At 35.7% G+C, this 27,158-nt stretch overlaps 1 protein-coding gene across 3 annotated transcripts in view; it reads left to right on the forward strand.

Moving 5' to 3' along the window:
• The window catches only part of PGAP1 (post-GPI attachment to proteins inositol deacylase 1), a 33,908-nt gene extending 7,006 nt beyond the window's left edge, over window positions 1-26,902 (forward strand). The window contains exons 3-27 of one of the 3 annotated variants that reach the window (XM_075153615.1): window positions 947-1,122; window positions 1,762-1,933; window positions 3,004-3,164; window positions 4,775-4,827; window positions 5,004-5,070; window positions 6,510-6,615; window positions 7,550-7,764; window positions 9,540-9,589; window positions 10,993-11,044; window positions 11,287-11,364; window positions 12,822-12,897; window positions 13,183-13,256; window positions 13,346-13,397; window positions 14,120-14,186; window positions 15,073-15,181; window positions 15,558-15,596; window positions 16,682-16,775; window positions 17,432-17,522; window positions 17,740-17,937; window positions 19,955-20,087; window positions 21,255-21,305; window positions 23,160-23,380; window positions 23,736-23,840; window positions 24,659-24,740; window positions 26,644-26,902. In XM_075153615.1, coding sequence (XP_075009716.1) covers window positions 947-1,122; window positions 1,762-1,933; window positions 3,004-3,164; window positions 4,775-4,827; window positions 5,004-5,070; window positions 6,510-6,615; window positions 7,550-7,764; window positions 9,540-9,589; window positions 10,993-11,044; window positions 11,287-11,364; window positions 12,822-12,897; window positions 13,183-13,256; window positions 13,346-13,397; window positions 14,120-14,186; window positions 15,073-15,181; window positions 15,558-15,596; window positions 16,682-16,775; window positions 17,432-17,522; window positions 17,740-17,937; window positions 19,955-20,087; window positions 21,255-21,305; window positions 23,160-23,380; window positions 23,736-23,840; window positions 24,659-24,740; window positions 26,644-26,649 — 2,528 coding nt within the window. In that variant the 3' untranslated portion in view covers window positions 26,650-26,902. Of the gene's footprint in view, window positions 1-946; window positions 1,123-1,761; window positions 1,934-3,003; window positions 3,165-4,774; window positions 4,828-5,003; window positions 5,071-6,509; window positions 6,616-7,549; window positions 7,765-9,539; window positions 9,590-10,992; window positions 11,045-11,286; window positions 11,365-12,821; window positions 12,898-13,182; window positions 13,257-13,345; window positions 13,398-14,119; window positions 14,187-15,072; window positions 15,182-15,557; window positions 15,597-16,681; window positions 16,776-17,431; window positions 17,523-17,739; window positions 17,938-19,954; window positions 20,088-21,254; window positions 21,306-23,159; window positions 23,381-23,735; window positions 23,841-24,658 lie in introns of all 3 variants that reach the window. The other 2 variants (XM_075153616.1, XM_075153614.1) reach the window with 2 other exon arrangements.
• The last annotated feature ends 256 nt before the right edge of the window (window positions 26,903-27,158 follow it).

Raw genomic sequence — 27,158 nt, forward strand, 5'->3', positions numbered from 1 at the left:
CTTTTCCTACCATGCTTTTCTATCTGCAACCATTGCTGTTCCCATCCTGCCATGTCTCCATGGAAACCCAGGGACAATTCTGCACTCAGAAGGCTGCATTAAATAGCAGCCGGGGTTAAGACGGAGAAGACAGGTCAGAAGCAAGACCTTGTAAACTGAACATTTTCTCCCTCAAGATTTTAGGTGGAAAAGTGTCCTTTAGGGTTTGGTTTTCCAATCCCCCATACATATCTTGGTGGTATTTGGGAATGTTGTCCTAGAGTTGATGGTCTTCAAAGGAATTTTAGGAAAGCCTAGCAGTAGCAATGCCTCTAGAGTTGAAATCAAGAATGCTTGTTTTGCCTTCTTGTCCTGGTGGCGGTAAGAAGGTGCAAATGAGATGAGAAAAGCAGCCCTCAGGTGGAGGAACATAATCCTTGATCTTGTATAAATTTTTTTTTTTTACATAAAATATCTCTGTAGTCAGTGGTAAGCTAAGTCACATGGTTAAATGCCATAAGCATAGTATGCAGCTCTTGGTAACTCGTTCCAAACTTTCTTTTATCTAATCAGGTTTGTTCTTTTCCACATTCTTCTGTAAGCTCTTGTTGTGATATGTTTACTAACACTTTTGTTATCAGAGGGATTCTTATAAAAATAGGAAATAATTATTTCTTTTCTCATTTTACAATTTGGTTCTGACGGTGACTGGCTGATACTTTTGCTCTGATTATATCTTCAAATCTGCTTTTGTAAAACAAGTGTGATTACGTATTAGAAAAGAGATTATTTGCTTTTGGATGTCTTTTTCATCCTTCTTTTACTTTTTTAAATGACTTGAGATGAATAATGGATTTAAGATAACATTTGTTTCTAAATAGGTTATATATTTATGTGTTTGTCTACTAATGATGGTGCTAAGCAATGCCTATTAGACTGTTCTAATTGATGTGGTTTCTTTTCCTAGTACGTTCTCTTGGCTCCATTGCACTTAGAAAAGCAGAAGATGTTGACTTCAAGTATCATTTTAATTTCTTCAGTGTCAACTTTAATGAGGAGTTGGTTGCCTTGTATGGTGGTAGTCTACAACGACAGACCAAGTTTGTGCATGAATGCATAAAAGTAATTCTTAAGTTGTACAGGGTAAGTAGTGACATATGCTGAATAATGTACTTGCATTTTGGAATGGAATTCTGGGCTGCCTTTTCTGCTGGAAAACTGAAGAATGATGAATAAGGGAGGGAGACTTTATAACGTGTGTAGATAATTGAATGTGATAATAGTGCAGTAGAGAAGTGGTGCTTTTTAATAGATTTTTAATGCTTCTGACAATCCCAGAGTCTTGGTGTTAGGTTCTGTATTGTGTTTCTAAATAAATACTTCCATGCACAATGTATGCTTTTTTTGTAGTAGAGATGTAAACTTTCCCTAGCTTATTAAAATATTAATATAGCATCACCTTACATCCATTTTTCTCTAGGAAAATTCTTTGATAGCCTATGTCCCTAAAAGTCTCAGAAATTAAAATAAGCTGAAGTTTCTTATGCTTACACAGGCTATATAATATTTCCTTTTGAGCTGCAAACTTCACATTAAGCAGGTTTTTTGAGATAGCAACTAAATTTATATTCATTTTGTAAACTTGTCAAGTTGATACTAGTTAATATTATCCTGGGGAGGACATAAGTTAATTGTGGGGAAAAAAAATGTACAACTGATAACCGTAGTTCAATGTGAAATGTATTTTTGATGTGTCTAATTACTCTCTGCTCTTTGCCTAAGGATCGAGAATTTGCACCGACCAGTGTTGCAATAGTAGGTCATTCCATGGGTGGTCTTGTTGCAAGAGCATTGCTTACTCTGAAGAATTTTAAGCCTGAACTTATAAACCTCCTCATTACACAAGCCACACCTCATGTTGCACCTGTAATGCCTTTAGACAAATATCTTACCGGTAAGTACTGCAGGTTATCTAATTACATTGTATTTCTTTATTGATCCTCTCAAGCATTGATAAGTGAGATTCTTGCAATTCAACAGCAAAATGTGCTGGTTTGTTTAGTGTAATTAATCCATTCCTTTGTTACTCAGGTAGTTGTGTGAGAGCACTAGGATACTGAGAGAAAGTAAGGTGTCATATGAAATGGATTATGTGGACTTAAGCTTCTGTGCAGGGCCTGGAGCTCTCAATAATTTGTAATTTTAGTAAGTTGCAGAGCATGTTACTAGATTTGTAAGCTCTCCAGCGAATGACATTTTTTCTTTCTTTTCTGTAAAACTTGACCTCTCTAATGGCTTTCTTTATCAAATGAATTGCCTCAATAGAATTGCTAAATTTAATGCTTGTCACACCCAAAGGTTGGGGGGGGGTGAGAATATTTAATATTGATATAATTATATATTTTATATATATTTACATAAAAGATAGATCATATTTTCTGCTCACTTAAATAACTGTGGCATTATAAAATGAGGTATAATCATTATGAATATACACTTCTTGAAAAGCTAGATTTGACTAAACTATACTGATGAAATATGTGCTTAGTGATAATTGCGCTGCTACATGTAGATATTGAGGGATTTGGTGAAGGAAAGGGAATAGACACTTATTTTCATTGTTCTCTGTGGCACCCGAGAGGAATGGATTATCTTTAGCTGCTGAATTTGATTTATTGTGTTTGTATTAATTCTCCCTCCTACGATTGATTGCAATGCAATGCTTCTTCCTTGCTGACTGTTTCTGGACTGTGGCTGTCCTTAAAATAAATCTGTGGTTTGCTACTTACACAATGTATGTGCTTAGCTGATATAGAAAGTGTAAGTGTATCTGTCTTTCCCAACTGCTTCCTCTTTGGGGTTAAAACAATAATTTTCCTTCCTTATATGAATCAAAAGTGATAATCAGAGCTTGAATGCCTCTAGGGGGGCTTACAGAAACTTTTACTTAGATGTTTCTATAGCTTTTTTGTATATCAAATAGACTTATGAGGAAATTGTGATTGATTTTAATATATTTTATAGATTTTTATACAGCTGTAAACAATCATTGGATTCTAAAGGCCCAAGATTTAAGAAATTTAACTACCCTTTCTGTGGCGGGAGGATTCAGAGATTACCAAGTTCGTTCAGGACTGGCTTTTCTACCAAGATTGAGTCAACATGACAGTGCCTTATCTGTTGTGGTAAAAAAGCAAACTATTTTTTTGGTTTTGCATGGAGCTATGTTAGATAGCTATTTACGTAATGCATGTATCGATGTCTAATTGTAGTCTGTATGTGCAGCATAGTATAACTAAATATGAAAATACTACATGTGAAAACACAAACTAGATAGCGTTCGGTTATAAAACCATAAATAGTTGATGTAGTATAAATGAGTGTCCACTGGAAGATGATGTGTTGGGGTGGAATTAAATCATCTACCACTTGGTGCTGTTTCTTCTCACCACCTTCTTGCACCTTTTTAGTTTCAGAACTCAGGTTTTATTTTCCTGCGTTTTTACAAGAGATGTGTATGTGGAGATTGACAGATGTGCAATATAGGAGTACACTGCTGGTTTGATTATAAAAAGACAGCTTTGGCTTCGAGCCTTCTTTTTGTATTTATTGTTTTTCAAAGAACTTAGGAATAGAAAGGATCTACTGGATCATCAAGTCCAGTCTTCTGCTTTTGCAGGCATCTATCTCCTTCCACAATTAATCAAGCAACATCATAGAAGCAGTTAGGTTTGTCATTCTGTCCCCCCGCCATCAAGCTGTTCCCAACATGGAAAAAGCTGGAAAACACTCCTCCGTAGGAAGAAAATTTGTAATTTCCAACTTCCACTTACTGCGCAAGCCAACTTTTTAAACGCGTTTGTTCTGACATCAACTTGAAATGTTATCTGAAATAGTTGTCATTCCCTTGGTATTTACCTCCCTGTCCATTGTACAGAAAGGTGTCTATAAATAGTCTCAGCTCTGATTCTGCTAGGCTAAGAAGATTAACTCTGCGTTCCCTTTGTCCTAGTAACCATTCTCTGTATCTGCTCTATTTTCATTTCTCTTGAGTGACGGTGACCAGAATTTTGCATGAGATCTCATGTGTAGTGGTACCAGTTCTTTCTCATGTTTTTTTGGTTTTTGGTTTGGGGGTTTTTGTTTTGTTTTGGGGGTTGTTTTGTTGTTGTTTGGTTTGGTTTTTTTCTTCCTGGCTGTAATGTATTAACAGTTCATAGCTTACTTGAATCAAGTTGTACAACTAGGTGATAAGCTCCATTGATGGGGGACGTTTTTGATATTATTAGTCCCTAAAATGCAATACATGCAATGCACTTATACAAATTAATAGCTTCAGACTGTCCAGTTCTTTCTGCATGATGTTCTGATGCTCCGTTCTGTTGAGGATGCCCTTGCTTTTTCAGCAGCAGCTTTCATTGGCATGCTTCTATTCTTGTGTGTCAGGATCACTTATTAAAATAGTAAGATTAGTCGTAGAAGCAGTCTTTGAAGAAATTTTTGGTAAGTTTCCTCCACACCATTATTTGCCCTTTCACCATTAGTCTCTGCTATCTAACATAGATAACTTAGTCATTTTGTTTTACAAGTCCTGTTTTACAAGTGCTTCAGCACTTGTAAGATTTTTGACTGAAGAAGTCATTCTGTTGTACCCTAGTCCCTGAAACTCTTAAGATAAACACTGTTCTTTTTAATAATTGCGCAAATACGTTTAAACGAGGAGAGGAAAGGCTTGCTTAGAATTTTAAAATGTTGAATACTAACAAAATCTTAACTTTTGTCCTTCCCCAAACAGAGCTCAGCTGTGCCTAGAGCTTGGGCCTCAACAGACCATCTCTCCATAGTGTGGTAAGCTAATGGAACAAAGGTTATTTGACTAATGGTACATCCCTCGGTTCTCTGCTGTTATCACATTATACAATAATTTAACTTCAGCATAATATTATGATGATGTCTCTTCTGACCAATTTTATTCTCCTGGATATTTCCTTTCTAGATTTAATTTCACTTATTCTGTCTTCTAGGTGCAAAGAATTGATCCTGGCTACCATTAGAGCTTTTTTTGATCTCATAGATGAAAATACAAGGCAGGTTTGTATATGTGATCGCCTGTATATTTCCCTGTCACACTTTCTTGTTCCATCCCAGCATGCTTAATCAGGACAAATATCACCCTACTATCCAGAAAACTCCTTTTTGATTATTCTAATTCATGCTGAGAAAATTGTTGCCATTTTGTACCAGTCACTGAAAAATCCTGTCTTTGTGTTGTTTGACCAATGTGTCAGAAATAATTAGGTGTTAACTCAGTTTTTATTATTGACTGCTTGATGCTTTATAGCTGGAGTGTGGACTGAACTTTTCTTCCATAATGCAGCAGGTTTAGTTGACCTTGCACCAGGATAAACAAATTTTGCTAGCTGTGTAGCTTTGAATGTGACCTCTCAATGAGTGTTAGAGTCACCTTCTCTGACTCGTATACAAAGGGTGAAAAACTGTGATAGTTTAACTCAGACATAATACTTCTCGAACTTCCCCATGTATTGTCATCATAGTGGCCAGCACGTATTTGTGGTATTCTTTTGCAAATAGCACTTACAAAAATAGAATGCAAGTAAAATACTAGCATATTTGTTTACTTCCAGCTACCGTTATTTATTGCTTTTCTAAATAAATATCCTGCATCTTACGTTTTGAAAACTGTTGGAGAAATCTCCAGTTGTACTCTGTTCTCTTTCTGGAATGTTATGCAGCAGTAAACATGAATTGGAATTAAGGTCCAAGAGGTTGAAAATACGTAAGAGCATAGACCTAGAAGAGGAAGGCTTCCAGGTGTTCGTTCTGAGGCTGTTTGAGGCAGACTTCTCTAGTTTCTTAGGTGTACTCACTTTAACATGGGATTTAAAGAGACCAAAAGGGGGTACAGTTGTTCTGGAGTTGACTGGCGGTATGCTGGAAGGTAAAAATTTTCAGAAATCAGTTGTAATGGCCACAATTTTGAAAAGCTGAATAGACAAAAATTAGTCTTGGAAACCTGATTTTGAAAAAAACAAACAAAACAAAACCAAAAAACCAACCCCAAACAAAAACGAATCCCAATGTAGCTCTACAGCTATTTGGATGCTTGAAATATTAAGATGAGATGTAGTAAGCTGGATTTGTGAACTCAGATAGTAAATATAAATGTGAGAATTTTTCCTGAACTCTGGCGTAAGTGTGTTATTTCAGGAAGAATGCATGTGTGTCTATAAAGAAAGTTTAATAGAATGGTTTTCTTGTGTTAAGAATAGACAAGGATATAAAACTCTTAAAAGTTTTAGCTATGCTTTATAACATGTGCAGACTTTCTGATTGGCTATCGATGGCACTTTATTTCTTCAGATTATCGAATTTAGAATAGAAAGTGTACCATGTCTTCTAACAATCTCTCCTGCCTCTCATCCCCAAAACTGTATTGCTAGCTATGATCATGCGATGATTGTAAATCACATAAATTGGTAAATAAAATTTGACAATGTGCTCTTTTTTAGATAACTGAGGATCCAAAGAAGAGAATGTCTGTACTGAATCACCACTTTGTGAGACACCCTGCAAAGATATTTGAGGAAAATCCTGAAGCTTTTACGGAACTCACAGGTGTGCAGCAGTTTTTTTTGAACAGGATTCAATGATACTCCTTTGTTAATAGTTAATCTTCTCACTAACAAACTTCTGGAATACGTTTTGTCCTTCTTCAGATATTGCTAAAATGATATATGGGTTATAGACCTAAACTATCAGCTTTTGTGTGGAAAAAGTACTTCACCAGGAGGGTGTTCAAACACTGGAACAGGTGCCCAAAGAGGTTGTGGAACTGATTTTTTTGTTTGTTTGTTTGCCTTTTTTTGGGTCAGTTTTTAGCAATAAGGAGGAGTATGTTTAAATTGGATTTCATGTTTGCATCTTCCTATTTGTGGTGACCTCTTGACACTGAGCTAAGTTTCTGTGATGAACTTGTTACTTTAATTACATAGAAGAAAGATATTAACCTTCTTGCATGACAATTTGCATTGTTTGTATCTCTGATCTCTTCGTTACTGTCTTGTTCTTTTTCTCCAGACATATCTTTAAACTGCTACTGTTTTCTTGTACGTGTCTTTCACTTCATCGTTGACTTGCTTCTACACAAGTTTCTGTATTAGTTTTCTTAAAAGGCTGACAGGAACAAAGATTGGGGCTGTTTCTAATGTTGCCTCAGCTTTAATCAATCACCCTGTAATTACATTAGTATCATTCAGTTTCTTGTTTGTTTTGTTGCCTTAAGAGCTTTGTTTCAAGATCCATAGGGTTTTTATTTTACAATTAATATGTAGTAATTGGATCCTAGGGTTTTGCTGTTTCCTGTGTAACTGATGAGAACTGTTGCATGTAATTCTAAGCAGTAGCAATCCTGAGTGTTGATTAAAGCTTATAAAGTTTACGGCCGTTTACAGATAAGAGATGAGACCTCGGCGAAAAGTGAAAGATAAAATTTTGGAGATAAGGATAACAGTTCCTGCAGTGTGGCATATAAAAACGTATTTATTTTTAGGAGCTTTCATGTGGATTACAGTCAAAACCTCAAAATGGACTTACTCAGTTTACAATGTAAGTAACATTTTTTTCCTCATTGTGTTTTTATGGTTTTTTTTTTTACTAATGAGCAATTTTTTTTTTTTTAAGGATTCTGATGGAAAATATTTCACATTTCCTCTTGCAAGCCACAGAAAATCATACAGTCATGTTTACTGTGAAAACAGTATGTTGGTGAGAAAATACTTTAATGTCTGGGGTTTGTTTATAAAGCTGTATTTTTTTAATTTAGATTTGCTGCAGTTTTAAGACAAGTTGTTGAAATTACTGACATCCGTTTACATTCACAGCCTAATCCGTCGTGTTAGATGTACTTCCTGTTTTAGCGTGTCACACTTAGTGTTCAAGAACTGAAACCTTCAATGCCACCCGAACCTCAGATGTTTTATTTTTGACTCTCTTATGGTTAGCCCCAGATTACTTTTGCCTTTAATTTAGTGCAGTTCTGTATTGATGGTTTTGACTGAAGAAGTTATTTTTAGTGCTGCCATGATTCAGCCATACTTCTAATTTGGGAAAACTGTTTATAGGTTTGCCTTCCCGTAATAAAAATTAAGTGAGCCTGAAAGGCTACAGAGATCTTCCACTAAGCAGTGGAAGCGAATGGAAGCCAGATGAGAAAACAGCACCTTCTCAGTTGTCTCCTCTATTGAGAGGAAAGGCAATAATGTGCATTTCTTATATTTTTAGCTCAAAACACATAAATTCAGCCAAAATATTTTTGAAAATTTTTTAAAAATATTTTTTGAAAGGAATGAATGTAATCTCTTGGCAAACTGGAGATGATGGATAAATACGTTTTCAGAATTATGTGAGTATTTTAGATTAGTGGCAAGAAAATTGAGATGCTTTCCCATTCCATCCTGCATTAACAAAGAAGAGGTTGTCACCTCTCCCCTTAACAAAGCAGAGGTTCATACCACCATTGTGAAAAAAGATTGTATATTCTCAGTGCTTTTCTAATTGTCGGTCCCAGTAGCACCTTCAACATTTACACATTTTTTGTGATCTTAGTTGTGCTTTAATAGGGTAACTTTTGCCTTTGTTATAGTATCTTAAAGACAGGACTAGTATTGCTGGAGGAGGGGGAGGTACAGAACAATGTCTGAGATATTTGCATCATGGTGCTATCGCTTCAGAACGCTTAAATTCTCGAGGCGGGGAGCAGTAGAACATTAAAAATCTAAAGTATTCCTTGACTACTTAGGATAGTACCTTGAGTTGTTTCTTTTAGTTAGAAAAAATTAAACCTAATAAAATTGAATTTTACATCATATGTAAGGCAGATTTTTTTTTTGTTTAAGAGAAATGATGAAAGTTTGTTTGCTTAACCTTGTATCTGTTTTTAGAAAATGTATTGATTCATAACTGGAAAAGGTGGCAAATGGAAGTTATTTAAAACGGTTCCTAGAAAACCCCACCTTTCACTCTTATGTTTCATCTTTCCGTCCCTGTAATTATAATTCCAAGATTATGATATCAGACTTTTAATGGAGGATATCACTTGCTGTTAACACAAAAGTCTGACTTCACTGTGAAATGAATTAAAAAAGTTGGTGGATATCTTTCATTATAAATAATTGAGGAAATCTGAGAGAGACTGTTTTTATCATCATCTTCGCTTTTACACTTCAGCATTTGACATCCTTATGAGAGTTTGGTCACTATAGTGTTAGCTGCTGCAGACACACTTAGTAGAAAAGGAGTGAGATGAAGATGGAAGTTTGTTCCTCTTTTTAGTAAGTTAATTGCACCAAGGTTCTGCTATCGGAGGATTTTTAGAACAGTTGCTGACATCCGGTGTACTGAAACAGCATAATAGAAATTTTGGAGAAGATTATCAGCATTAACTCCTGTATTGTTTGGAGTAAAGAATTGCTATTTTTTAATATATTTATAAATATAGTCGCACACAGGTAATGTACTATTTTATGGTATTGACTTTACAGGACACAAGTAGCTGGATTTATGGCTGCCTGAACAGTAATTCATCGATGTGGTGAGTATAAACAATTCCTGTTCTTTATTCAAATGGACCTTGTGAGACTACATTTGAATTTAAGGCATATAAAATATCCTCCTCCTTACGAAGGGATTGGGAAGAAAAGTAAAATTCTTACTGTGGATAATTCATGCTTTCTGTATCACCAAGAAAACAGGAAAGAATAGGTTTTCTCAAAATTACTGTATGAATGCAGAATAAAATAGGTGAACTTTTTCTTCTTTAAGCTATATTTTTGACCTTCATAGCAGTGAAAAGTTGCTCCTGTTGCTCTCTTGTGGACACTACAGGCTGTGTTGGATTCCTAAATGGTGCGTTTTGTAGCATCTCTTTAGAATCCTATGACAGAAGACATCAAATGTCACTCAAAGCCTTCAGAAGAGTGGATTGAAGCTTCTCTCTTATTTTTTTTCTTATTCCAAAATTGCTATTGTCATATTAAATATTTAGAAATGTGGGTGATTTAGTGATTATTTGAATCGGGTCATTACAATCGTTACAAAATGGATTTAAAACACTGGCTTAGCTTACATTTGCAAAGTAAGCTCAAAGTAAATTCAATCTATCCCTCAGATTAGGGAAAACTTCCAGGTGGAATTGGGTTAGCATAGTATTTATCTGTTCTGGGATCTGTGCTGAGGTCTATAGCCACAGTGTCTTGCCTCCAGCTGATAGCCAGATGTCATAATTACTTTTTCCTGATCCAAGGAGAAGTTGGCTGTTACTCCTTTGTACAACCTTTGATCAGATCAAGCGCAGGTTAGCCTAGTTCAGGACTGCTACCTAAAACCTCATCTAATAAGAGTGTTTTTGCTGTGGGCTGTGTCCTGAGGTCATGTAACACCGTTTAGAGAAACAGAAGTATCTTGGTATTCTAAAATCGTAACTTAAAATGACTGAATTAATATGATGCAGTTTAGTCTGTTAACCTAATATAAGTATACACCATTTTAGAACTGCTGCAAGCTCTGCAGCAGCTAACAATTTTTGTTTTATGTGGTATGTTTTAGATGTTCCCATAGGAATAATTGGTATTTTTAATGTTTAAAAGATGCTAATAAAACTGTTTGTTAATTCAATGCCAGTGCTGTTTTAGCTCATTAAGAGTTTTCATTACGTGTCTGAAGTTGCATGGCTAATAATTGCTTAATATTTTTGTATGACAAAGTTAGAGCTTTGCTTAACTTGTTTTTGCAGAAACAAGATTTACAGTATCTGAAATGATTATAGTTTGATAAATTACTCTGGTAGCTAACTGCAGTAAACCCAAACTTGTTCTCAGTTTAAAATCATGTGAATCCATATATATATAGAGAAAAGCTGGTATGTTAATCCACTGTCATAACGTAGTGCCTGCATAATAAATATGCTCATCCTTCAATGTGCATGAATTTTTACAGCCTGGGAGCTACTGATTTATCCTGGAGAGCTGAGTTACTTCCAACCACCAAGGTAAGTATTGTACATAACTTGTAGGAGGGAGAGGTGCTTCATGGGGTAGTTGCATGTTATGGGAGAAGGATCTGTTCTGTTTACGGCATTGGAACATGCAGTTGTATTCCAGAGGAAGGGGTACAAGAGGTGGACATCTGAGAACTGGCAAGGGGCAAGCTAAGGGGCATGTTCAGTAATGGCTTTTCTTTTTCTTTTTTTTTTTTTTTTCCCTTTTTTTCTTTCTTTTTTTTTTTAAAAAGGTTGTAATACTGAAACTTCAGGACTATCCTTCTTTGTCCCACATTGTCATTCAGGTACCACCCACAGTCGGCAATAAGGTAAAAAAAAAAAATGAAATGCAGAAATTGCTTAGTGTGTTCGTAGCTTTCAGATGCTATGACAGAAGGAAAAGGAAGTATATTAAATATACTGCTGCTAAGTTGCTTTGAGAAACCATAGACCTACACTCTAGTGTGGTTTGAAGGTAACTTTATCTTTTGCAAGCTCAGAAACATTTTCATTTGATAAAATACCAAACGCAAGGCATGAATAGTACTTGAAACATAAAAAGCAACAGTTCTCAAACCACTTCTTAGAGTTCCTTTTGAAGATTCTACTGTTCTTCCTTGTTTTTCGTAATATTCTGATTGCATTCCTGAATATTTATCTCTATGAACAGTCAGTTCTCTTATCCAGGGTAGCGGAGAATGCTGTAGATAATTGAAGGCACCACATATGGATTCTGGGGGGCGTGGTATAGATACCTCTGCAAGCTCTTGAGACCACAAATAATGCGGTAGGCTGAGTTGTGCAGAGTTTGAGAGTTTTGAGTCTCACAGATGAGTTAGATATCTTTGCATCAAGGCCTCTCAGGATCCCAGTAAGAGGAACACTTGCAATGAATCTAAGCAGACTTTGCGTATTACCCAGCGGGGTCTGGCAGGCCTTTCTAGTTAGTCCTGAAAATGGCAGAAGACTGAACTTGAATTTAAAGTCTAAATAGATCTGGCATTCCTTTCTGCAACACAAATACAGTCTCTGTGTCTGTGGTATAATAATCCATGATCCAAGAAATTATTCATAGCTGAAGTGGTTATAATGCTTGTCTATGAGTGTCTGCAGATAGTTGTGACAGAGACATCTTGCAGTTGAATTAGTAATATAAAACGTTCTGGATAAGCAAAGATAGAAGAGAGATCACTTGTGAAATGTAACCTGCTAAGCTGCAGTCCAGTGTTAAATCTTGGAAACTGCTTTTAAAGAGCAAACAAATGCTGGATTTACAATGGGATGGAAAATAATTTTCAAGTGAACTAAATACTTATTAGAGATGGTACAACTCATACCTGCTGGATACTTTGCTTTGCTTTTGCATGATTAAACTTCAGGAGACAAACTAAAGGTTCTTTTTGCTTAGGAAATTGTATCCTGAGTTTAGACAAGTCACTCTCCTTTGCAACGCCCCCCTCCCCCCCCCCCCCAAAAAGATATACCTGAGAAGGGGGGATGTGAACTGGATTCTAATCATTCTCAGCTGTTTGAATAGCCTTTTGAAGGCTGTTGCAAATGGGTGAGAGCTAGAGTAACCTGGAATTCATGCTTAAACTACCCAAACTTGTACTGCTGTGTACAGGAACAAACTACCTGCCAGTCCCTATCACTGGAGTGTGGAGAGGTGGCTTTTCAGTATTTGTGTCCTGGACTCTGCCTGAGCCTGTGAGTGGAATTTGGCAAGTGCAAAGGCTTTATAGTCTCATGCTCGGTTTAGATCTGTATTTAATATCCTGACTTGCAGTATACTTTGGACTGTGAATTCTTCAAAGAGGATTCCAGAACAGTACAGCTTCCTGTAACGCATCTTTTTTCGTTTGGTAAGTATAGCATATTACTTTTGGAAAAAAATGGAAAACTAATATTACTAACATTTGAATAATAAATTTGCCTAAAAATTCCAATGGTCAGGAGGTTTTGGAGGGTTTGTTTTTACTAAAGTTAATACTGCTTTTGTTATTGAGAGACAAAGAAATAAGAAATGTGGGGGTTTTGACTAACAGATGTAGAAGCACATAAGTCTCCTTGGGGAAAAAAAAATCTGAAGATGTAGTCAGGTCTCAAATAATTTTATCTAATATGTGAAAATAATACATCCTTTACAGGGCTTTCTTCAAGCAAAATTCTATTAAACTCGACTGGCTTACTTTACAATGTACAGCTCCAGCACTTTAACCAAGTAAGAATACTACTTAATTTTTTAGGCTAATGTAACCACTGTTTGGAGAATGTAAGTGATTTTTTTTTTCTTTTTTTTTAATGTTCTAGATATATCAAGCTTTCAAAATTTATATAGGCAGCCACTGCCAGTCACTCAAAGGTAAATATAAGTCTTCTAAAGTATAAATTTATAAAACAAAGCTTGTTGAAAATTCTTAAGACTGAAGCTGGTGGAAGCAAAAGTCCTCTCATGCAATAGGGTTTAGGCAGTATTGTTATAATCTGCTCAAATGTCTCTGCTAATATCTCTCACTTTTTCCACTTTTTGTTAAGAAGAATAGCTCAAAGAAAATGTGGAATTAGTCCTCATATGTTTGTTCTTCATACTTCCCAGCAAAGGGAAGTTGACCTTTCAGCAGGATTCTGCATTATGTTGAAAGTGTTTCTCAAGAATAGCACATTTGGCTAAGATTTTTATTTGGTAATTATGGGACTCAAATTTGAATGTTGAGCTACATAAGCTTAAATAGAATGAGATGCTAAAGGACTTTGTTTCCAAAAAAAAAAAAGTGATGGATTTATTAGCTTGAGGTTACTGCTTTGTATTGAAAACCAAAAGTCTTCTCATAACTGTCCTGCCTTTAAACATTGATCTCTCACTCTCTTGTTCTGTAGCAGCATGAGTTAAAAAATGTCATTTTTGTTCAGTGTTAACTGCACTGACCTCCATTGCAATGTCAATTGCAATGTAACTGCAAGCCCAGTGATTCTGTGTAGTGATCTATATGCCATCCTTGTTTTACGTGCATTTTAGTTTTTGGAGACAGTTGCCGCATCTTGTTCTTAATTAATTTTATATTTTTAAATTTTCTTCCATTTCAGAAAGAAAACCTAGTGTTTACAGACTTCATATACCCTGGTCACATGAAGACTCAATAATAGTAGCGAAGTAAGGACTTTAACAATTATAGCTTACTACTTTACATGTTTTTGAAGAATGTTTGCATCCTGTTGTGGTAATATTACTGATATGAGACAGCTTCTCCAGTCTTAAGTGTTTGGCTTCTGCATCTTTTCCTCATTTGCCTTTCTGGCCTTGTTGACAAAGTTGTTTTGACTTTTCCTTAGAATAAGAATATCTACTAATTATTTGTTTAATAGTTCTCACTAATTTTCTCGAAGAGGAAGTCAGATTTGCTGGTCTGAAATTCTCAGCATAATCTTTGACCCCCTCATGAGTAGGGAATAGAGGCTGCTCTGGATGCTGGCTTGTTCCCGTAACTCAGGGTTTAGATCACACAGCAGCCCTAAGCTGTGTCAGCAGCATAGTCCTGACAAAATCAAATGATATGGCTTGAAATATGCGTCACTCATGAATCCCAGTTGAACAACCTGACTTTATTTTAGATGGTTGGAAAACTGTTTTCCGTGTTTATTTTAGAGGTCTTAAGGATACCTCCCTATTTTTTCTTTTTCCCCTGTATTTTCTAACAACGTAATACTTGCAGGAAACTGAATTGTATCCTGGAGAATCTGTCCTTCCCATTCTTGTCACTCAGCATATTTACATGTTCTGTGAGGCAGTGTGTACACTAATGCTGAACTTGTCTGTTTTCATTAGTACCATGCCCCTTGATAGTTCAGAGGACAGTAGATTGAGAATGTTAGGTAGTTCTTTGTGATAGAATAAACAAGTTCATTATACCATTTCGCTCATAGCTTGTGGTGACACTTGGTGTACTAGATCTGCTTTACGTGCATGTGTTGAAGACTAAGGCGTGTCTGGCTTTTTTTGATTATAAGGACAACAGTTACCAATTAAGTTGCTATTTCAGAGTTCCGTCTTTTACTGAGATTTCTGCAAAACTACATATTGCTCAGCCTCAAAATGACAGCAGAGTTCCAGAGTTAAATATTTACTCTTCCTCAGACTGTCAGTATGAAGTGAGTAATACAAACCTATTTTGTAGCTAGTTTGCATTGCTGTATTATTTTTGCATAATTCAGTCTTTTAAAACATGTAGCTAATTAATCAAAATAAATGCTAAGCAAATCTAAAGGTGGGCTGCTTGGCCTTTCTGTAACTGTAGTGCATGTTACAAGTATTTTGCAACAGCTGGAGTAATATTGAAAGTTGGGCTCTCATTTGTAAGAAAAACGTTAAAGCATTGGTTTTTAAAAAATCAGTAGTAAGCTGTTGTACATTTTAGTTATGGGATTGCTATATTTGAATACTTAAGTTGGCTTCTTAAAAATAAAAGTATTTTGTACTTATGCTTACCATTGTATAAAATAATAAAATACCTATTTTTTTATCAAGGTAATTCTGAAGACGTCACTTTTACAGGTTCTTGGACAAGTAAGAAAACCTTCTAGTACTAGATTGTTTTTTTTTATGTCGGTGGCATCTATAGAAATTTTCCCTTCCTCTCTTCCCTACTATGGCACTTCAGATTCCTTCTTAATGCCAAGAGGAACACTATTTAATGATTATTTAAAACCTTGTCACTTGGCAAGGCATCCCATCCGGATAAATGTCAGGCCTCAGTTTTCAGAAGAGTAGAAAAGCACTCTAGCTCTAAAGAGCTAATATAAATGTTGAGCATTTGACTTTGTGGTTAGCCGAATATCTGTAAAGGGATGACACAGTAGGTCACTTTCACTTTCTTGCCTGATGAGTCAGTAGTGTTAAAACTTTAAAACACATTTGGCATCAACTAAAAGTTAGGAAAAAAGTCTAAGTAGATCCATATGCTCCTTTTCAAAAATTTTCTTTGGATACAATGAAGAATACCTTTTGGCATTGGTATCAGTAAAAATAGACTAGCCACCTGCAGTTTTCTGATTCTAAAGAGTAATTAATTCGCAAGTACCTAAGTGTAGTGCTGGAATATTACTAGCAAGTTTCTCTGTTTGAATGTATGCATTTATATCAAAGATTTTTCATTTTGTTATTTTAGAAGAATTTATGTGCTATTTGTATGTTAATCATGACTTGGGACAGTGGAAGCCAATTAAAACGTGAATGAAATTGCTTCCAAAAATTCTTTGCCCAAAGGCATATATAACTATATGCAGGGATTGCTTGGAAAGTGGCCTTTTAATTTTTTAATTTATTTTACTGAAACACCATTAACGTGCTATTGTATTCTTTTAATATTTGTCTTGACTGGGAAAAAAGCATTCATTTATAATTTGGTCATTTATCAAAACATGTTTGATTAGCCGTTTATGAGAGATCCGTGTGTTTTCCATTAATTCCATTGATTGCTAATGGTGGTTATCAAATACTTATGCATCAAAATGAATAACTGAATCTTTTTAAGAAAGCTTTTCTGATCATGTTGGCATGCTGGCTTCATGATAATATTTTTGTATGTGTATTTTTTTAATATATTTTTATATATATAAATTAAAAGTTATCCTTATATCCTTGTCTTTCAGATAATAAGGTTCCATGCTGGCGCTCTTCCTGTCTATATTGTTTCTAATATTCTTCTTACTTATGGAGGACAATTGAGCACATTGATATCAACAGGTAGCTTTCAAGAAAATTTTTTTTTTCCCGACACAAGTGTTTTTAGAGAAATTACTTATCCAGCTTACTGTTGAAAGACTAGCTAGTTGTTGTGAATTTTTTAAGCTAAGTATCATTCAACTTGTGCAAGTACTTGGATCTATGTTCTTCAGTTTCGTTTTTTGTTTGTTGGTAGTTCTCCAAGGTTGTAGCAGAATATTTCCTTATTATTTTACTCTGCAGTCCCTTCTTTGGGAATGATTGGTGTTGCACAACATTTTAGAATTAATAGAAGTCTCCTTAAAAATATGTGTAAAAGTTTAAAATATATTGTTAACATGCACAAGCCACTTTATTTCTTGCATGAAGATGAGATTTGCAGACTAACTTTTAGACATGTCTTCAGACGAAATGCATTTTTATTTAAATTCAGGTGGTGTTTGTAACAAACTCCGTAATCTCTCTAGAAGCTCTTGTGACATATTATCTGAGTGATCCAGTGAATAAGGGCCTTGATGATGAACTGCGCTGACTTGCAGCACAGTTATAAGACATGGTTATCTTGTTTTAAAGTAAACTTTTAAACCATTGTCTGAATTTACTTTTTGTTGTGGATCTTCATTGTTAAAGTTCATGACAAAATAATAATTATAGATGCTTTCTGTTCTTGATTCTAGGCCAGTGTTCAGACTTTTCCCTTGAACTAGTTAGGACAGCTAAACCCTACAAAGTAGAACCTCTTATAAGCATTGTTGTGTTTCTGCAGGGGTGAGTTTGCTTAACTTACTTATTTACTTAAAGCAGTTTCCAAAACAGAAGTTTCAGTAAAACTATTGGTGGGGAGGAATATTATTTTATCTGTAGTCGTTGTGAACACTGACTGTGATTTTGTTTGAAAGGCTGTAGTAGGAGGAATAGTTGATAGATATCTTACTGTAATGGCAATTGGAAGTGATAAGTAATGCTGCTTTCATGTTTTTGGCAGGTTTAACTGGTTTAGAGAGATATGGGAATCACTGTCCCTACCAGAGGTGGATGCTGCTGTACTGAGTAGTCAGGATGCATGGTTCCCCCTTGTGTCCCTGATGCTATTTCTTTTTGGGACAGGCATTGCCTACTGGAGTGGAGTATTTTTCTCTACATCTCTGAGACTCTTTTCTTCATTATGGTTAACTCTGATTAGGTAAAATAACATTATGCTATATAATTATGTTCTTTTAGATGACTGTGACCCTGTCAATTTTTTTCTGTTCAGTGTGAATGCTTGGGCAGATTGAATTCTGCAGTATAGTTCATACATGATTTTAGACATCTGGGTTTGTCAGTGTTAAGTACTAACGAAGTATGAGGATTGCCTTATATTCCTTAGTCCGCATCTCCAAAAGGGAACATAAACGGCTTTCTTGTTTCCTTCACCAGCTGTTGTAAGGTTTACAGTTTGTTTTTGAGGAAAGCTTGTTGGGGAAAAGAAAGCAACTGAACTATTCCTTTTTCAGCAGCTCAAAAAATAAATGTATATATTTAGGAAAGGGACTGTAAGCATTGCAATCCATTCTTCATTATTCATATTGAATAAACTGCACTAAAGAATACAAACAGGTTTGTAAAACAAAAACTTCTTGGATGTCCATTTTACTCTAATAGACTGATGAATTTTATATATCATGTCTAAGAACAGTGGAATGTTTTTGCTTGTACAGATGAGTATTCAAATATGAAAGTGAGTTTGAAAAAAGCAAAGAAGATAAGATTTTGAAAGAGTAAATTGAATAACATGCTTAGCTATTTTAATGTTTGACTGTTCTGACACTGATAACAGTCCTCAGCTAGATTTTAGCCAACTCTGTCTCCGGAAAGTTGCTTGGGATGCTCTTTACTCAGAAAATATCCGCTAAATGAACTCCTCCTTTTTTCATCACTAGCAATTCTGGTCCTATTCTGCCAAATAATAGATTTGGTGTCAGCTTTTTCTTCTCAGCCGTCTTGTTTATAAATTACAGTGGATGCTTCAGTATTAGTTTTAAGTGATGAAGTGATGAACTTCTAAGTTTTGAAACTTACTAAATTTGTAAGGGTTTTAGCTCAATTTGTACTCTTTTCATTACAGCTTTTTTCATTAAACCCTGAGAATGTCTTGGGCAGAGGCAGGAAAATAAGATTTTGTGTGCCTAAGTCAGGTCGTTCATTTTGAAATTCTAGTGCCTTACACAGTTCTAGTACCTTACACAGTTTTTGATCTACTCCTGAATTTCTTGGGAAAAAAACCAAAATGTTCTATAAATCTCTTTCAAGTAGATAGTATTCACTTGACTTTTGCTCAGTGTTCTGAAATTATCTGATATGGCCAGCAGCAAAGAATTTGTCACTAGCTGTCCATGGAATTCTTTGTTCTTGTCAGCTAGTCGTCTTTTTGTGGTTATTTTCAATATTTTTTGCAAAGGCTTTTAAAATTGTATTTTCCAAATAATGCTTTTTCTGTTTTCAATGTCTATTTTAATACTGGAATATCCCGTGAATATCCAAGAAGTACAGACTTTTTCCGAATTCCCCACCGCATTCCCCACACTGTCACACCTTCTCAGCTTATCTTTGTCATTTCAGATTCATACTTGTCTCTTAGTCGTAACAGCTGGAATCCAGAAACTTAAAATAAGCTTTTCTGTGTGTCTCAGACTGTGAGCAAGCAGGGAGGAATGTGTGTCACAGGATTAATCTCTTGGAGACTTATTGTTGTATACTGCTGTACTATCATTGAACACTGCAGTGCATTAACATTTGTAGTAGGAGTCACTTTCATGATGCAGCTGTGCAGTAGTAAGATACTCATTCGTTTGGGCTGAACTGAACTTAGTGACTGATGCAGACCTACAGTTAGCATTATCTAATGTTTTATGTTCACCAATGTATCCTTTATGTTCCCCAAATAAAGTAAAAATAATAGTTACAGACATATATTCTAGAAGGTGTAAGATTGTTTTGTTAGTTCATTTGATAAGAAAGTTTTTCTTACAAAGTACCTTATGTAGCAGTTGGTATGTATGTTAAAATTTGTCTAACTTTATTTTTCCTGTGTTTAATCAATATTCAGGAACAACTTATTCTTTTCAGGCATTCACAAAACAGAATTATTCTTTGATCTTTGTAGGTTTGATGTTGTTACAGAAATATAACAGCAGTTTTTTTTTTTTTTTTTTTTTTAGACCTACTGTACTTCAAAAAGATAAGTTGATTACACCCAGAAGACTCTGCGGGGTGTTATCCCTTGCTTTGGTTAGCTGGACCACTTGCGGTGCATTTGCTGTATTCATTATTTATCTTCAATACTTGTTTAAGGTAATGAAAGGCTAAACGTTTTGAATTTATAATTGAATTCAAAATTTCGTATGCTTTGAATTAACCCCATGTTAAAAGCAAAAATACAGATTACCATTTTTCATACTTAAAAGAAATATTATTTGCGTACTTGAAATGGGTCTTTTTTTGAACTTACCAGTCTCTCACAATCTTGTAATTTTTAGAATTATTTTTCTTCTTTTGATAACACCTCTTCCAAAGAAATGTATGGTCCCATATACCCACTACAATAATGCATAAAATTGCAATTTTTAACTTACGGATAGGTAATGTTATAAAATCAAAGAATAATAACTCCTTTGAAGAGAAGAGGGAGGCAAAGGGAGGACTTGGAATGTTCTGTAGAATACTTTCTATGTTTAAAGACTTTTCACAAATCTTTATGGAGTAAAAGGAAGGAGGGTGGATATATTGTAGAATTAGGATAGTCTTATTGTATGTCTAATCTGATCCCTTGGGTAGTGCCACAAAGATCCGTATTTAGTCCCTGCCATTCAGTTTCCATGGTCTTCCTTGCATCAGAGCGTCTAACTTATCTGATTCACCCTATGGTTATATAGCTGCTAAATCAGCTACTATACTTAGCTACCAAGGAAGCACTGGAGCACGCATCTGGGAATAGGGACACAAAGCAGAGCAGCATGCAGGTGGTCTGAAGCAGGTAGGTGGCAGCCGAAAGCACAGCCTAAGGAACAGTGCTATCTCTAATTGAACTCCCTGTGACATAAGGTTACCCTGTGAAGGATGTTCCCATGCTGACATTACTCCCCCTTCTGCAGTAAATCTCTGACATAGGACTTTTCCTATGTGGCCTGTTTATGGGTTTCTGCAGAAAGTGAAATAGAACTGAATTAGCAGGAGGAGGTGAGGAATATGCAGATTTTCCACTCTGTATTCTCTGTCGAGCACAGTGGAAGGGGAGAAAGCAGAGCAGCGTAAGTTTTCTCGGTGCTTGGAAACGCTTCCTAAAGAGACCACTTCGGATATTGCTGATAAAAAAGGTAGAGAGAGTTCTTGCATTGCAGCTCCATTGGGGCCCTAGAATTGTCTAGCTATAAAAAGGGACAAAAAATAATTAGCCCAAATTTTTTTTGCTTCTTTGTGTGAAGAAACATTACTAAAAAAGCTGAACTGTTTGTCTTACAGGTTATAAAACTGCATGTGAATGTAAGAGCAGAACAAAACATGCTCAATGGGGTAAGTCTATTTCCAGCTTCTCTTCAAAACTCTGACCAAAAATTGTTTGGCAAAGCTATGCATTATGAATTGTTATCGTCTTGCCTTGGTGGTATTAGGTTGTGCTGTGATGACTGGATGGCTGTAGTTTACTTGCTGTGCGCATGATGTGAAAGAAAAGCCAGGACATGAGTAGCTTAGAATCATAGAATAGAATCATAGAATCATTAAGGTTGGAAAAGACCTCTAAGATCATCGAGTCCAACCACCAACTCAACACCACCATGCCCACTAAACCATGTCCCTACGCACCACATCTACACGTCTTTTAAATACTTCCAGGGATGGGGACTCAACCACTTCCCTGGGCAGCCTGTTCCAAGGCCTGACCACTCTTTCAGTGAAGAAATTTCTCCTAATGTCCAAGCTAAACCTCCCTTGGCACAACTTGAGGCCATTTCCTCTCGTCCTATCGGTTGTTACTTGGGAGAAGAGACCAACACCCACCTCACTACAACCTCCCTTCAGGTAGTTGTAGAGCGCGATGAGGTCTCCCCTCAGCCTCCTCTTCTCCAGGCTAAACAGTCCCAGTTCCCTCAGCCGCTCCTCATAAGGCTTGTGCTCCAGGCCCTTCACCAGCTTCGTTGCCCTTCTCTGGACACGCTCCAGCACCTCCATGTCCTTCTTGTAGTGAGGGGCCCAGAACTGAACACAGGATTCGAGGTGCGGCCTCACCAGTGCCGAGTACAGGGGCACGATCACCTCCCTGCTCCTGCTGGCCACACTATTTCTGATACATCTTGTTCCATCATGTATGACTATTGCATTCACTGTTCAAGATCACTGCCGTGTGAACTTGTCTGAAGTACATTTAAGAAGAAAACTTAGTCTCTGAATACATACAGAACAATAGTTTTTGTCTAAATTTTGGTATTTGATTATGCATGCCTTATCTAAAAAAAAAAATTTAATTTCTAGGTAATCATTTATACCACAGGTAAATATTTTTTTCCAGATAGGTAGTTTGTGGAGTTTAGGGGTTTTTTAATCAGGAGATGACAGGTATGATTTATTGGATGGATATGGATTGAGACTGCAGTAAATTGGGAGCTGTTTAAAAAGGAGTGAAGAAGCATTGGGTTTCATGCATTGTGAACTTTGCTTCTTTTTTCAGTTACTCTAAGGTATAGGATCGAAGATGTAAGCAGGTGTGGATACAAGCATATAATAACTACCTGGGTTTTTTGCAAACATAGAATGTTGTTGAAAAAGCAGTCTGCCCGAAAAAGTTGTTGACAGTTATCTTTGGTTTCTTTGAGTGTTTTTTGTGTTTTTAGTTTTAAATCCTCTCCTTCTCTTCTTTCATCTCCATATAATTTTGTTTTGTTTCATTTGTGGGTTTTTTTTTCCTGTCATTGGAAGTTAGCATCTGCCTACTCATTAGTTTATCTTTGTTATTTATTCCTACAGGTAATATTTTACTCCCAGTTGCATTACCTCCTGTATCTTTTTCCATGAGTGATCATCTGTGATTTTCACCCGCATGCTTTATGACTCCTTTTATTCTGTTCTTCCTCCTTCCAGGAATTCCATTTCTTATCACTGCCCTGGTGTCAGGGCATCTCCACTCTCCATTCTTTTCTTCCAAAGACATATAAACTATTAGTGTATGAGAAATTTGTGGTTAAATCTAGATGCTTTAAAATTGAACTATTGAACTTTGCTTTTGATGGCTTTTTGAGGGATAAATTGCAAATTTTCTTCTTAAATCAGAGCTGGTATGATACTGTTATGACAGTTTTTCCCTCTTCCTCCCCCAGCATTGGCTCTTACAAGCCTGTGCATGTTTTTGTGACTTCTGTCTTTTATTTTCAGGGTTCAGACCACTCAAAAGAAATTTCACAGGACTCCAGTATACACACAGTCAAAAACCAGAGTTCGATGGACAGTATTTCAGAAGCAACGCAATCTCTTTCCAACAGTACAATTGCTGAAGCCGTTAACAGTCTTAAGATACATGTTACAATTCTCAATTTATTCACATGGGTTGTGCTGCTCAACTTGCCATCTTTAATTTATTGGTTAAAAAATCTCAGGTAAATTCTTAAATTGCCGGTAAGGTGGAAGAAAAGAATATGAAACTTTGAAGATAAGAAAAATTGCAAATGTTTGACTCTTTACATTATTAGCTACCTTATAGCATCAAAAACTTCTGGTAATTATAATTGTTTTTTCTATGCAATCTGGTTTATGTTATGGTATAAGTAGGTGTTAAGTGAATCAGTGATATGTTGAAGAAAGTAATGATTCAGAAAGGATTTAAAATCGGGCTGTGATGCTGTATACATTTCATGTATGTTTGTTGTTATCAGCACATGCTTGTTGCCAGCTTCGATTTTATTTGGTAGCCTAGTTTAGAAGTAACATGCTTTTTAAATCATTTCTTTGCAGGTACAATGTTAGACTTGATCCTGATCCATGTAGATCTACAGCTATTATCATCGTATGCATTTTAGAAATTCTCATGAATTCAAGTACTTCTGAAGTGAAATCAAGGTACTGTAGCCTAATCTCCAGTTTTTGTTTTCCTGCTTCTTTCTTACTACTTCCATTTGTGTGGTAAAACCTAATCTATGCTGCACATGAACTGATATGGTTACAACTTAAAGACTAGGTAAAATGCATGCAAATTACCTGTAGTTCAGCTGAGTGGAGAAAATCACCTGTATTTACCACATGGACTTAAATGAAGTATTTGCTATCTAAACAATCAATTGCATAAAGACTTCTTTAACTGTGACTTTTTCATTCATAATTCATCGTATCCTTCCAAATGTTACAGAATCCTAATACATTTAGCAATTATTGTCAGAAAGTTACAAGGAAGAGTGAATTCTAAACCATTGTAGTTATGTTTTTGTAATTCCCACTTGTGGAAATGTAACGTGCTTTCTACTGGATTAAGAAGTTTTGAGCACTTGGTTTTGCTGACAGGTAGAGCTTTTCTTGTTCAGATATAAAATTAGTCAGTGCCTCATGAAAGACAATGAATAATAACCAATGTAGTTTATCCTCTTAACCAGTACCTGTTAACTTAAATGATCTAAAACATTAAATCTTTCTTTGTTATAGAGAACTTATTTCTAAATTAATATAAGAATATTTTTAAATTACATTTTATTAGCCTTTTTGAATAATTGATCTTGCTTATGCATCAATTGTTATTGTCCATTAGACCTATTTGTTCTGTTTTAAAAATGAACAAAGCCTTGAAATCTAGAAATTATTTTTCAAAAGAAAGTGAAATATGGTATTTGCATACCTTCTGCATGTATGGCTACAAAAATGGCAATTTTTTCTTTATATTCTTACAGTAAACTCTTGAAGATCGCAGCCAAAGTTCCACTCCCTTTGTCAGTTGCAATGTTGGCCTTTGGACGAATGCATTTATACAAAGTACCACACTTTGTAACCTTTTCTCTTCTTCTACATGTGCTGTGTTGTATTGTGTAACGTTCCTTATACATGGGAAGAACAGTGCAGCCTAGAAACTTAACACTGGAAGTGGGGCAAATTTCAACAAAGAAATGCCTAGATTAATATCATCAGTAGTTCACATTATGTGGGAAAGAGGACAGAACTGTGAATATTTTATGAAAAGTTTGTGGTTCTGTTCATGTTGCTTAGAAAGCTTTTCATGGTGTTTATTTCCTGACTGTGAAAATTAAGTGAATTAACTGTGTGTGTGTGTAAGCACATAAATCATATCAGTGTAACATCTCAATACGCTGTTTGCCTTGTAGACACTTTGATATTTCACTATACTTCTTTGTTGAAACAGACTTTTTTTAATCACTATGCCATACGGCGCGTATGTTCTGAACTTGCATCTCTTGCAGGTCTAAATTATGCTGGTTAAAACTTAATACATTTCAAGCACACTGTGACTATCACAAAAACTACACAGCCAAGTATACTTTTAATCATTTTATGCTACATTTAAAAGCTGCCACAGTTGAGTCTAGACAAACTAGAATGTACTGCTTAGAACTGTTATTTCTATCAAATCATTTGTTCAATTAATGTGAGTTGAACATTTGTGAGATTATTGAAAGTCTTATACTTTTTACTTTTCGTGAGAGTGAGAAAACAACAATATTCTGTGTAGCTTTCTATTCAGGAAGGATACCAGCAGATTCATAAACAATTTGCTGTAATGTTGTTTTAAAACATCGTCAGTTTTCTCTGGAATTTTGTCAATTCTGAAACTACTCCTTGGACCTTGTCCATATGTAGAAGCTAGCTAACGTTGAGGTATGGTGTAAGTTTACAATGGAGTTGCTGTACCGCACTGATTCCAAGTAGACAAGGCAGGTTTTTTTCCTATTGTAAATGGAGAATAACCGTCTCATAATAAATGTCCATACACAAAATTAATGTGGAATAGTGACAACACTGTAAATTCACGCCCTGCCATACAGTACTAACTTCCTCACGTGGACAAACTCTTAGTAATAGTGGGAAATACTGACCATAATTATTAGCTCTGTATAAAGTATTGTCTTAGTGCCTAGATGCTACAGTGACTGCCATTTACAATAAAGCCTAAAATAGCTATGTGTAAGGAATTCTGTCCCCTGGGTATGTGTTTTGCCAACAGAAGAAATCTCAGTAGCCGTTAGGTTAAAATGATGTATTGATTCTGTGTAGAGATGAGCCTACTACTTGCTTCTGTGTTAGCTGTCTCCGCTCTGTCCGAGATACCTGTTATCTTCATATGGAAATACTAGACCAGCTCAATCATCTTATACGAATAGTAAGAAGAAATCTGCTACCCACAGTCAATCAAGTATATTCTTGATATAGTAGTATGGCCAGCCTGACCCATTAATTTTATCATATCTCATTAATCTTGCCTAAAGTGCCTCAGTTAGTTCTAGCATGTTATCAGGGTCAATTCGTTTGAGCTGGCTGGAAAGACTTAATTCACACAGTGACTTTCCAAAAGGAAGGACAAATGTGAAGTAAGCATGTGTTTTGTCCACTTATATCCAAGTCAGCAGTTCAAGTTACGAGTAAGTCATTAAAACTGCTTTAACTAAGTAAGACTATTGTAGTTAACCAAACCCCTGTCGCTGTTATCAGTAATGTATGTGCTGGTATTCTAGTCTTAACCTTTTTTAAAAAAGGTTACATTATACATAGTGTTTGTAAATCAGAAAAATTATTTGAATAGATTATATCTTGATACTTTCTAATCAAATGTATGCTACAGTATATGTATATAAGATAATTTGTGTGTCTAAATATACTTGTAGCTAAATTCACCAGTTGGTTTAACCTAAAAATTGTTGTTCAGACATAGAAGAATAGAGGAGGTTTTTTGCTTTCAAATGGCTGTGAATGAAAGATGGTGGCAGAACTGCACTGGGGCTGGTAAGAGGCCGTCTGTGAAATGCGCAGGATCTGATTTCCATGGAAGGTAATTTTCCTTGACCTTCGTGGTCCTTTTGGCTTGCTACCGTATTTTACTTCTGATTTTGTTTTGCCAAATGGGCTCTTTATGCATGAATCTATTTGTTGGAGCTGTTGGTGGAATAAAATAGTAATCAGAATAAGGAGAGCAAACAGTCTATGCATCTCATTCCAAAATCTGCCACAATGTGAAACTTACTGAATTACAGCAGCATAGAATAACACCAATTTTTTCATTTAATGATATTTTTAAAGCCGGGAATTGTATTGATAGTTGTCATGAATGTAACCCCTGCATTCATGAAATGGGTTACAGAATCTTGCATAGATTCCTACCTGATTTTCAAGTTGGAGGTAGGAATAGATATAATCCTGAGTCTGAGATCCCAGATGACAGAA

Source organism: Calonectris borealis, chromosome 6 (genome assembly GCF_964195595.1).
Source record: "Calonectris borealis chromosome 6, bCalBor7.hap1.2, whole genome shotgun sequence".
Classification (NCBI taxonomy): Eukaryota; Metazoa; Chordata; class Aves; order Procellariiformes; family Procellariidae; genus Calonectris; species Calonectris borealis.